This window comes from Glycine soja, chromosome 17 (genome assembly GCF_004193775.1).
Source record: "Glycine soja cultivar W05 chromosome 17, ASM419377v2, whole genome shotgun sequence".
Taxonomy (NCBI): Eukaryota; Viridiplantae; Streptophyta; class Magnoliopsida; order Fabales; family Fabaceae; genus Glycine; species Glycine soja.
In genome coordinates this window covers 10,672,446-10,684,569 of record NC_041018.1, presented here as the reverse complement: position 1 = coordinate 10,684,569, position 12,124 = coordinate 10,672,446, and the positions used below count along the sequence as shown (strand labels likewise).

The following is a 12,124-nucleotide window of genomic DNA, read 5'->3' as shown; positions in this document are numbered from 1 at the left end:
AGTCCACATGATTAATAAACGTGTATCAACACAAATTTGTTGTTCGTCTTCAACGAATCATTGTCTTTTATCTTCACACAGCGGCCAAAAAACATTGACACCGACCGTAGACACATCGTCGTATTTCGCTACTCGCAATGCAAAACACAAAAAGGAGTAATGATCAAGTTTTCTCCTATTGTTGTGAAGGTTAACAATGAGTTAATTACCTTCTATGAATGGAGAGATTAAGAGGTATAAAAAAGAAAAAAAAGAGAATATTTCATCGACAAATTCATGGTTTCGTCACCATTAATATTAAAAGAAATGAACTTAATAAAGATTAGTTATGACAACATTTACATTTATGAACTAAATTGGCGATTTTTAAAATTGAAAGATAAAATTAACACCAAATACATCATTTATCCTTAAAAATAGGGAGTGAGAACATGATTAGTTATTAGTTACCCAAGCTCAAATTACCCTTCTCTCCTCTCTAAAATAAACACATCATTTTCAGTGCTTTAGCTTCCCCATGTCTCCGTCTATGTAAAATCATTGTTCCTATCTCAGGGGGTTATAAACACATGCCGAAAACGAGAGAATACAAGTGTCAGCTCTTCCATCCTACTTCACCCTCTCACAATAAAATCATTGCAATAGAGAAGTCCCTTAAATAAATCTGAATTTCCCTGCTTTGCTTCACCACCCCCCTTGCTTGCGTGGGTAGAAATGCAAGAAGCAGGGCTGGGAATGGGAATGGGAATGATGAGCGGAGAAGTATCCGCCGCCGGGGACCACCACCGTCAAGTGAAGGCGGAGATAGCCAACCACCCACTCTATGAACAGCTTCTATCTGCACACGTGTCATGCCTCCGCGTCGCGACACCTATCGATCAGTTGCCGCTCATCGACGGACAGTTATCGCAGTCCCACCATCTCCTCCGCTCTTATGCCTCACACCATTCCCATTCCCTCTCGCCCCATGACCGACAAGAACTTGACAACTTCATGGTACATTTTTTTCCCCACTCTCATCTCCTTTTTGTCCTTATATTCCTATTTGTAATTATAAAAATAATAACTGAGACTCTAATTTCGTTTTAAAAAGATATATGAGCAAATCGTGTTTATATATATATTTACTGATCAATTTTTTAAAATTTTAGAAACTATTTTTATATTTAAACAAAGATTTATCCGTTTGCAAGCATCGAACTCATTTTACAAGAACATGAATTTGAATTCCTTATCCAAAATTTTATTAAAAATACCGTGTATAAAAAGTAATTTATGAGTTAATTTTATATAATTAAGAAATACTCTAAGAATTAAACGTGATATTATAAAAATATTATTACTTAGAATGTTGCCAATTATCTCGGTACGTTTTGATTTTTAGCTTCAATTCTTCAGAATTTATTTGTTTATGCCAACAAAATGCAATAATGAAATAAAAGTTAACGAATTGATGTGAATTTTATGATTATTGTGACAATTTAATTATTACTGCAGGCACAATATTTGATTGTGTTATGTACGTTCAAAGAGCAGCTTCAGCAACATGTGAGGGTGCATGCCGTGGAGGCTGTGATGGCCTGCCGTGATATTGAAAGTACCTTGCAAGCTCTGACAGGTACTCTCTTTCGTTGGTTTCTTCTCTATGCAGTAAATATTTATTATGATTCACAACATGGTCTCAGGAATTTTTTTGTTCAATTTAGTTTTTATTTGTTTTCTGACTCTTTTGTTGGCTTTAATTATTATGCGAACAAGGGAAAGGCATAACTTTATAGCATCATCACTAGTGTATTAATTAAAAGCAAATAAAATCGTTAGGCATGCAAGCTATTCCTGGTAAGTGGTGCGGTTTCCTTTGGTTATTTCTTTCTTGTGTTGGAAGCGATTTGAGAAAAAGGAAAGATGCTGTGTAATACTAGCATTAACCGATATGTGTTTTCTGGGTGGGTTTAGGCTAATATTAAGAGGAATGAGAGTGGTTGTGTTACTACCAGTTGTCTAGAGAATTATACAGAAATAGGAATATAAAGAGTCGGTTAGTTTGGTGGAGGGTGGTACTCTCGCCCACCATGCCATTGGCAACAACAACCTCTGATGCCGTAACCAACTCTCTTTTCTTTTTCTTTTTTTTTTTGTTCCGAAATCGAACCGTTATATTTGTATAATTTTTCTAGTATTAAAAACTTGGAATCATATATATAATTATAATTAGTTTGTAAATTTTTTGTTAACACCAAAATACAACTCTTGTATATATAATGATTTAATTTCAGAAACCAAAATAGATAAAGATACAAAGTTAGTGGCAAGATTCAGTGGAGTCTCTCAATCAATTCTTTTATTCATAAGACTCTAACCAATATCAATACTTCTTTTTTTTTTAAAGAATTTAAGTTTATTTCTACTCATACTAACATATTAATAATATAAAGTGAGTATAAAATTGGAGTGTGAAGATTTTAAAATTGTTCATTTTATAATAAAATGGGTTAAGTTTAAAAGTATACTAGTCAAAATAGTGACTAAACTTATACTGTCAATTGATAATATTTTGGACAATAATCAAAGACAATTTTTAGTATTCATGATCAAAAGGTCAGGGTATTTTGGTAATCCTAAACAAAAATCTAGATAGTTGTAGAAAAAAAAATCAAAATTATTTTAATATTATAGTCATATTCTAAGTGTAAAATAAGTATTGTTTTTGCAATTGTACTTTGGCTTAAAATGGAATTCAGATTAGTTTGATGTCATGGGGGGCATTTTGGTAATTTTAAGATCTTGGTCTAGAAAAACATTTAATTTTCATATTTGAATATATAGTAATTTACAATCTGAAGTCAATAGTGTGTGTTAGAATTATCAAACTCAAATTAGAGTGTTTCATATTAGTCCCTATTGACATGAATGCAAGAAGAGAAATAAAATAAAAGATATATTTTATTCATTGTCATTTTGGGATGCAAGAAGAAATAATTAAAAAAATATTATTATCACTTTAACCTTTAAAAGTTTCATTTTAATCTTTATTGATGTGAACTCACATGACATGCCAACATAAATATGACATGATAGGACACTTAACATTTTACTTCATTTGTTAATAGTGGCACTAAAGATCCTAATGTAATTTTGGGAATGTTTTTGCTAGTTTCCTGCTTTTAGGGAGAGAAAGAAATATTACTAGTCGTAGTTTTGAAAAACAATATAGAGAAATTTAAAACATTTATTCTTATCAATTAAATTTAATTATTTTCTTTAATCTTGATAAATTAGTTAATTAAGTCTTATAAATGAGACTCAAAGAAATATTAATTATAATTGATATAGGTTTAATTTGGTAAATTTTTTAATAAATACCCGTGAAGAAAATAAGTAGGAAAAATAAATTAAATCACTTTTTGTGAATAAGATAATTTGAAAAAAAGTTGAATAAGGTAGTTGAAAAAAAGTTAAAGCATGTAAATTAATTTTAATTTATGAAAAAAGTTTGATACACTTTATTATTATAAGAAATAAGAAATTTCATCATCACTTGTTCAATAATCTTTGAAGACTAATTTGATTGGGACTAGTGTTGGAGGAAGCATGAGACTCTTCACTCTTGTGAGAGCTGGAAAAGTCTGAGATAATAACTGATAATAAGGTCACTAGTACCATAGATAGGCAACCTCAATGACCCCATCTTCCCACTGGTAAAGTCTACTTACATCTTCAAGCATTGTCGCTTCCACTACTAGGGATACGAGGAAGTCTCAGTCTCATTTAAGGCTATTAGAGATTAGGCTAATTTCGTCTTAAAAATTGCCTTTAAATTGACGTGAGTTATAAATGGTTTAAAGTTGACTTATAGTTTGGCAGGAGTATTTACAACCTCTTTGGACCCTTTCTTAGTGTGAGGAGTTTGAAACTAAGTTAATGAAGACCTCTTTCTCGAGTTGTCTCGCTTGTAATTGTAACAATGATTGTAATTTTCATACCATTCTTTACGCTATCTTCATTATAAAAATAGAAGTAAAGAAGATGAGGTGAAATTGTTGTAGTTGATTAGTTAATTTTCAACTTCTAATAAAGACAGCCACGAAGGGGACCGTATTACTACTTTTCATAGCAATACTTATTTAAAATGAGTTATAATCTTTTGTCATATTAAGGCAGCTTCTAAAGAGTTCGTGCAATGTGTAGTGTTTATTACCACAAAACTAGCATCTTGACCTTTAGTATTGAGATTAGTTACATCAATACTTAATCCTTAATATTCAACGGCTAGTTAATGATGATCATACAAGTATGTATGTGCTCAAATCTTGCTATTAAAAACAAAAAATTGGAACACCTTTTTCCCCTAAACTTTTTCAAACTCAATCTATCTGATTCACTATGTGACTCAGGAGTCAGTTTGGGAGAAGGAACAGGTGCAACAATGTCAGATGATGAAGATGATTTGCAGATGGATGGCTCTTTAGATCAGTCTAGCGCTGACGGGCATGACATGATGGGATTTGGTCCATTGCTTCCTACAGAATCTGAAAGGTCCCTGATGGAAAGAGTTCGTCAGGAGCTTAAGATTGAGCTCAAGCAGGTCATTCTTAAAAGTCAATATAATCAATGTGCATGCTGTTAGTGCAAGTGTGTCATAGTCATTGACAATTTCTGTTTTCCTTGGCTTTGAATCACAAACCAGATTTAATATCTTATATCTGCAGGGTTTTAAGTCAAGAATTGAAGATGTTAGGGAGGAAATATTAAGGAAGCGGAGAGCTGGGAAATTACCAGGTGACACAACATCGGTTTTAAAGGCCTGGTGGCAGCAACATGCTAAGTGGCCCTACCCAACTGTAAGTAATGAGTAAACCATATTCTTCGTGAGCTATTGAGCATAAATCATTGTGTAAGCCAATTAACTTATTTCTGTCCCTTTATCTTTCGTCAATCTTATAATTTATTTGTGTGTTTTGGTGAAACCAAAACTAGACTATTAAGGTTTATTATTGCTGCTGCATACCTTACATACACATTCACAAAAAAAACATGTTTATTATAAGTTAACAACAATAGTAACAACAGCAAAATCCTTATCACACTAAGTGAGGTCAGCTAGCCAATGGAGTAGCTCTAAGCCTCTAACTCATTTAACATTGTACTTGAACCATACAACGAGTTACTTTCAAGTAATGACCTAAAATTAGTAAAAATCTGTCTTGAGTGATTCATGTTCAACATGTTGACCTTGACCAAATTTTATACATGGTGGTTGCCAAGGGCCTAATACAACCCTTCTCCTTTAGTCGGGCTTGGGACTGACTATGAAACCATAAGCAGAGTTGTTTCTCATAAGTTAACGATTGATAAATTATGCTGTGAAGAATTCATTCTATTATGATCCTGATAATTAGTGTGACGTACGTATGCTTCATAATTGGTGGTCATTAATATTATTGACATTGTGCAAACCAAATCATAGTGTCTTTTAGGTTTTAGCTCGCGACACACTGATCATTTGATGATATGGTACCTCTGGCTTAATTAGATTGTCGCTAAATTGTTATTCTTTCAGGAAGATGACAAGGCAAAACTTGTGGAGGAGACAGGGTTGCAGCTGAAGCAAATCAATAATTGGTTCATCAATCAAAGGAAACGCAACTGGCACAGCAACTCTCAATCGGTTAACTCTCTGAAGTCCAAGCGTAAGAGGTAGAGAGATTTAGTTCCTACCTGGTTGGAACAGATATAGCAACATTTATGTATATAGACTTTTAATTACTTTATGCTAATTGCTGACAGAGAGTATGCCCACTAAGGATTCCAGTCTGGTGCAGAAGATAACAGGTGATGCACTACAACATAAGATGGCTTACAATAGTGATGGTTGTAAATTCATGGAATACATAACGGATACAAACTATTCTTGTTGTGCATGGTCGCCTCCATTTCTTTCAAGTGTTTTTTTATTTGTAAATTTGTTTGCTATGATTTGACTGGCTGAAGAAGTATTTTTAGCAGCTGAAAGCCTGAAAGTGTTTCCTATACTTGATATGTTTGCATGTACTATTATGTATATTTTGTGTTGTGCTTTATATCAGTTGCATCTACAAGTACTAACATCTTCATACTTTGGAGGAGATAACTATAATTTGTGAGGATGCAAACAAAGGAATTTTAAAGGACGAATCGACTAATGAAATCAAAGCGTTTTGGTTTCCCCGCTCAGCGGTTACATTGAGATACAGATATTTATCAGATATATAAAGGCCGAGACAACCAATTAAGCATGATAAAACTTCTAAGAATTACAGGAATCATACAGGGTGAAAAAGATGATATTTGAGAATTTAAAGATGGAATGTTCTGCTTTTAACCTTGAAACTTCTTTTTCAAATTCAGGAAAATTTTAGTCAAGTGACAGTAAAAATAGATTTAAAAGATAGAAATGCAGATTACTTTTACCAAGTAAGTTTGATCCTCTTTCGTGACAAAAGTTAAAGAACTATCTTATGGAATACAAGATGTAAATTGTAAAACGAATAAGAGATAGAAAGACAAAAGATAATAACGTGGATCCAAATTCCAAAATATAAATATATATTACTATGCATGGTAACCGGTTTTCTTATGTTTCGTTTAATGGGATATATATGGTCAATTTGATGGCAGTAATTTTGGTTGGCTTAAGCCTACCACTGTGGTTTGTCGGTGGAAACAACAGAATGTGATTCTGAGGTTTATGGCACTGCTGCTTTGGTCTACTTGTTCCTAATTCTAGGGTTGATGTTTGATGTGTATATTTTACTGGTCGATTAAGACTCCATCTTTTGATGCATGCTGTAAAAAGAACAGAGATATAAAAAAAAAAAAAAAAACTAAAAGAGAAAAAAGTGAGAAATATAACAGATGATGAGATGAAACATAAAAAGGAGAGAGAGAAAATGAGGTGAAAGAAAAAGTAGAACTACTATTCAATATATATGAATATGATTATTAATGACAATTAATAGCCATTAACCGTGAACAAGCAAGTGCTTGTAGGTTGACAGGTTGATGCCACTTTGGAGAGAAATTATTAGATGGTTCATGTCTAGCTATTTCATATGATTATTGGTGGGGAATGTGGTGATTCCGGATCACCAAATAATTTCTCCACCTTTGATGAGCAGCTTATAAGAAAATTGCAACAATTGACAAGTCAAGAAAATTAACATCAGCGCTATATAGCAATTTTTCTTTTCGAATTTTATAATTGACCCTCTGTTTTGTTAAAAAAAAAAAAAATCATACTGAAGAATGTGGTACCATCTAGCAAAAATTTGGTACCATTAAACTGAAGAATTTGTTACATCCCTCAAATCCACATAACCAGAAAATTGAAACAAAGCTTACTGGTGTACTGTGTATATCGTCGTTCCTCTGTGGCTTACTTACTAGTTACTAGTGTATTGGAAATATGCCATAAATGATGAGGCATAAACATGTCTGTGGCAAGAAAAATATTTGGATAGTTGGTTCGTATTAAAATATTGATCTTAACTGCGAAGCCAGGTAAGAGCCCAGGTAAGAGGGTGGTAACATGCTAATTGAGTGTCAGGCACATGCACATAGTTGTTCCCGTCAAGTGGTTAATAAACTAATCACATATATTTTGAGATTATATTATTTTACTTATCTTCTCTTAAAATATTTATAAGAATATATAAAAAATTGTTTAAAATTTTCATGAAAGATTTAAATATTTTAGTTATCTTGAAATATAATATAATAAAATAATTCAATTATCTTACCTGTATATTGTAAATATTTTTTTAACATTAGAATATTTAAATATAAAATCAATTAAATTAGAATATTCTTTTTATGAGACTTTGGCCCACAGTATTCAACTAAATCAAATGTAATATACGTTCCAAACTTCATGGGGGTTCTTATTCATAGGACTCTCTTCTCTCTTTCATAACGGTCACCCCCTCCTCTTTGTTACTCATTAATCCCATTATTATTGATGTCTCATAATGGTGCTTTTTTAATGATTATTTTGACCTCATAAAAGAGTGGTGTTACGGGAGTGATATGAGTTATTATTTCTCAACTGTTGATATCTGACCACAATGAAATATTTTAATTAGAAAACGTGTAAATAAAACTAGTAGTGGATGAGGATCGGTCAATGGCGATTGGAACGGTATATAATCCTTTAGCTTTGAGTCCTTAAATATTAAGAACATGAGATTGTCGGGGAGCGGCCAAAACGGTACATATATAAATTATTGAAATCAAATATTGCTTAAAATAAATAAATTATTATTTTCAAGATGTGGTTATAATATTTTAGACATTTATGCACAATATTTCACAAGTTTTTTTTTGTAAAAGATGTCATTGTGATAAATTTTCAATTGAACCAATAGACAAATCTATAAAATATTACCAAATAACGAAGATAATAAATTCAAACATGTTCAAACATGAGTGTCATTGAGAATATGTTAATACATGAAAGACTAACATAACTTTACATAAGAGAACATAAATCTATAATGAATCAGCTTCCTTTGAAAAAAAATATTTAATCAATTATCTATTAAAATATTAATAAAAGTTGCGATGATTTTAATTTTTTTTATTCATCCTTTATCATTTATTTATTATATTTTTTCATTAATTACTGTACTTTTGAATGTTTTTTTAAGAGTGATGGAAAGACAGTCTAAAATGACAAAACCATTAAACATTAAAATAAAATCTTATTAATCGTAATATTTTTACATAGTTTTTTTAAAATTCAAAATACTTGGGCTATATGTACAAAAAAAACATATTTGTCAGCTGAAATTTCCGAAAACAATGATTTTCCAAGTAGTTATACTCTGAGAGCAATTTTGCAAAAATATAAATGAGTCTGAAAAATTAAAACGGAATATTGAATATTGTGTGTGTTCCATTGAGGCACACATGCGTGGCAAATAAATGGGACAAGGGACGAGGTAGAGGGAGAGGCAGACACAAGAGACAGCAGAGCAGAGATCTAGCGTATTCTCTCGCTCTTTCTTTCACTGTCACAGAGCCACATCCATGGGCTTCCCAGCCAACGGCGCCTCTGCGGCCCAGCCCCTAAACTTCCTCATCTACGGCCGCACGGGCTGGATTGGCGGCCTCCTCGGCTCCCTCTGCCGGGCCCAGGGCATCTCCTTCCATTACGGCTCGGGCCGCCTCGAGAACCGGGCCTCCCTCGAAACCGACATAGCCCTGCTCAAGCCCTCCCACGTCTTCAACGCCGCCGGCGTCACGGGCCGCCCCAACGTCGACTGGTGCGAGTCCCACAAAGTCGAGACCATCCGAACCAACGTCGTCGGAACCCTCACTCTCGCCGACGTCTGCCGCGACCACGGCCTCATTCTCATCAACTACGCCACCGGTTGCATTTTCGAGTACGACTCCGATCACCCCCTCGGATCCGGTATCGGCTTCAAAGAAACCGACTCTCCCAATTTCACCGGTTCTTTTTACTCCAAGACCAAGGCAATGGTATGAGTGTATAAAGAAGCCACAGTTTATTTATTTCCCTTGAGATTTGAATAACACAATTTGTATAATAATTCTGATCTGTTGCAGGTAGAGGATCTGCTGAAGAACTATGATAATGTGTGTACATTGCGAGTGAGGATGCCTATCTCATCTGATTTATCGAACCCGCGCAATTTTATCACTAAGATCACTCGATATGAGAAGGTTGTGGATATTCCGAATTCGATGACTATATTGGATGAACTGCTTCCAATTTCAATTGAGATGGGGAAGAGGAATCTGACTGGGATCTGGAACTTTACTAACCCAGGAGTGGTTAGTCACAATGAAATCTTGGAGATGTACAGAGATTATGTTGACCCGAACTTCACCTGGAACAACTTCACTCTCGAGGAACAGGCCAAGGTGATTGTTGCTCCGAGGAGCAACAATGAGCTTGACGCTGCCAAATTGAAGAAGGAATTTCCAGAACTGTTGTCTATTAAGGATTCTCTTATTAAGTATGTCTTCGAGCCAAACCAGAAGGTTAAAGCTCAAGTCTAAAGGTTCAAGCTTTTCTCATTTTTATCATCATCATCATTATTATTATTATTATTATTGTCCTCGTTTGATTTAAGTTTGTGTGGATTTTGTGTAGATGTCACTCTCCCTTATTTTTATTTGTATGTTGTATTTTTACCGCTCGTGATTGAATAAATTTCTTGTCGTTTTTAAGTGCATCTGAGTTTGAGCATGAAGATATTAAGGAGTTGGCAGTTATAGTTTTTCTCATTCCAAATCTGATTTTGTACTTTTCAAGGGGTTGTCAAACACACAAACTTAAGGATTGTAATCATAGTAACGATGACCAAAAGAAGCGTTAGTACTGCCTTCAAAAATTGAAAACCAATTAGTTGATACTTGATAATGCCCATAAATATTGAGGTTTATAATGGTTACATTACACATTGCGTGCTCACCAAGTGGAATTTGATTTTCTGCGGTAAGACTTGGAAATCTTCAGTCCCATAATAACATAACATGACGAGTGAAAAATACCCTATTCTTATTCTTATGATCTTTAATTATATTCTTTTGGGTTCCATAAGGGTGATGATGCTTGTCTGGACAGTCTCACGGGGTTTGTTACTGAGAAAGTGAGAAAGGGAAAACCATTCAGTAGGAAGCGCCTGCACACCTTAATGCTCAATAGTGTTGTTATTCACTGGGAAATATAAGTTGAGTTGGATAAAGGAGAAAGAAAGAGGAAAAATGTTGCTGAGTTTAATTTTTATTACTAACGAAAATTAACATTTTAATAAATTAATATTTGTCTATTAAAAAAGAAAATAGTGATATTTGGTTATCACTTATCAGTTCAAAGTTCAGACCAAATAAGCCCATTGTCAATGCCAATGATACAGGGTTCCCAAACATGCTTTAACCCGTCACCACACGTCCACGATTTTCGTTTCTAATTATATTCACACTTCATTCTTTTTAGATTATCATTTGTAAAGTTACCAACATTTCCTGATTTAAATTCACTTGGGGCGTTTCATACCCCTTTCTGCACTCCCACTCCGGAATTAAGAAAGGGAAAAGACCAATTTTTGGTATTGTTAAGTTAAAATGTGTGCTCTACTTTTTGTTTTTGGTCCCGAATATATTTCTATTGTGAGAGACTAATTTCTCAAAGTATCATAAGGAGTTAAATCAGGGTCCTTTCCACCATTTTTTTTCCTATACACTTGAATATTAAAATCAAATCAAAGGTTACATCTTTAAGAAAACTCAGTTTTTCAACCAAAACAACACGTTCGTATATGTTCGCCAGTTTTGACTTTCAATATTATGCAGACCCTTAAAACCTTTTTTTTTATTATTTTTTTTCACGTTTAATTGTTGACTTGTATTAATATTTGAATTGAATGAATGATGCACGTGTAGGAAATAAATTAAAGAAAAAAAATCATCTTTAAAAAATCTAATTAAATGTTCTCGTAAAGACGTAAACAATGTCAGGAAACGAGGGCATAATTTGCTATTTTACGCCCATGAACAGATTTATACGCGTGTAAAGATTAAAAAAAAAATATTTTAGTGATTCTATTTTATGCACTATGAAGTCATTCCATTTTTGTTTATCACTCAAATAATTAATGGAAACCAATGTTATGAAGTTCTGAACACAACGACTCGATCGAAGTATTGGATGAATGAATTATTGGTTTAAATGTTTACCAATAAATTATCGATTATAGAGTAAGTTGACGAGGCTCAATCACTTCTTGTGCTCTTCTTGTGGGCATGAAATTTGGGAAAGCATCCAAAATGTATAAGTTAAGTCACTTGATTCAACAAGGTAAAAAGAGCTGAAAAACACATCCTATTTAGAAAGCCATTCCAGGAGGGAATTGTATGAAGATAGAAGAGTATAGAATAAAGAATGAGAAGACCAAAAAGAGTTCCCATACAAAGTTAAGTATAAGAGAACTCAGCTTAAAGGGGGATCTGTCGTGTAATTTACCTCACATTGCTGAAGTTCAAAGAATCCTAAGGAAGGGTTTCTTATATGAAGAAAGGAGTTGCTACGTGCACCCAGCATTATTGCTGGGGCACCCAG

The 12,124-nt window shown here is 33.6% G+C and overlaps 2 protein-coding genes across 2 annotated transcripts; both read left to right on the top strand.

The window, feature by feature from the left end:
* The first annotated feature begins 542 nt into the window (after positions 1 to 542).
* On the top strand, positions 543 to 6,101 carry LOC114392067 (homeobox protein HD1-like). The gene is made up of 6 exons (XM_028353100.1): positions 543 to 996; positions 1,498 to 1,618; positions 4,395 to 4,585; positions 4,710 to 4,841; positions 5,561 to 5,697; positions 5,788 to 6,101. Exons 1-6 carry the CDS (start codon positions 715 to 717, stop codon positions 5,801 to 5,803), a joined length of 879 nt encoding a protein of 292 aa, XP_028208901.1. The 5' UTR covers positions 543 to 714; the 3' UTR covers positions 5,804 to 6,101.
* A 2,853-nt stretch (positions 6,102 to 8,954) lies between these two features.
* LOC114393805 (bifunctional dTDP-4-dehydrorhamnose 3,5-epimerase/dTDP-4-dehydrorhamnose reductase) lies at positions 8,955 to 10,278 on the top strand. Its single transcript, XM_028355259.1, has 2 exons — positions 8,955 to 9,519; positions 9,607 to 10,278. Exons 1-2 carry the CDS (start codon positions 9,067 to 9,069, stop codon positions 10,060 to 10,062), a joined length of 909 nt encoding a protein of 302 aa, XP_028211060.1. The 5' UTR covers positions 8,955 to 9,066; the 3' UTR covers positions 10,063 to 10,278.
* Positions 10,279 to 12,124: the final 1,846 nt, after the last annotated feature.

What these genes read in the sequence shown, in the direction of transcription:
- LOC114392067 (XM_028353100.1), top strand. Translation starts at nt 715, where the DNA reads ATGCAAGAAGCAGGGCTGGGAATGGGAATGGGAATGATGAGCGGAGAA. An exon ending in AAGAACTTGACAACTTCATG is followed by an intron (nt 997 to 1,497) that starts GTACATTTTTTT and finishes TTATTACTGCAG; the next exon opens with GCACAATATTTGATTGTGTT. An exon ending in TTAAGATTGAGCTCAAGCAG is followed by an intron (nt 4,586 to 4,709) that starts GTCATTCTTAAA and finishes TTATATCTGCAG; the next exon opens with GGTTTTAAGTCAAGAATTGA.
- LOC114393805 (XM_028355259.1), top strand. Translation starts at nt 9,067, where the DNA reads ATGGGCTTCCCAGCCAACGGCGCCTCTGCGGCCCAGCCCCTAAACTTC. An exon ending in ACTCCAAGACCAAGGCAATG is followed by an intron (nt 9,520 to 9,606) that starts GTATGAGTGTAT and finishes GATCTGTTGCAG; the next exon opens with GTAGAGGATCTGCTGAAGAA.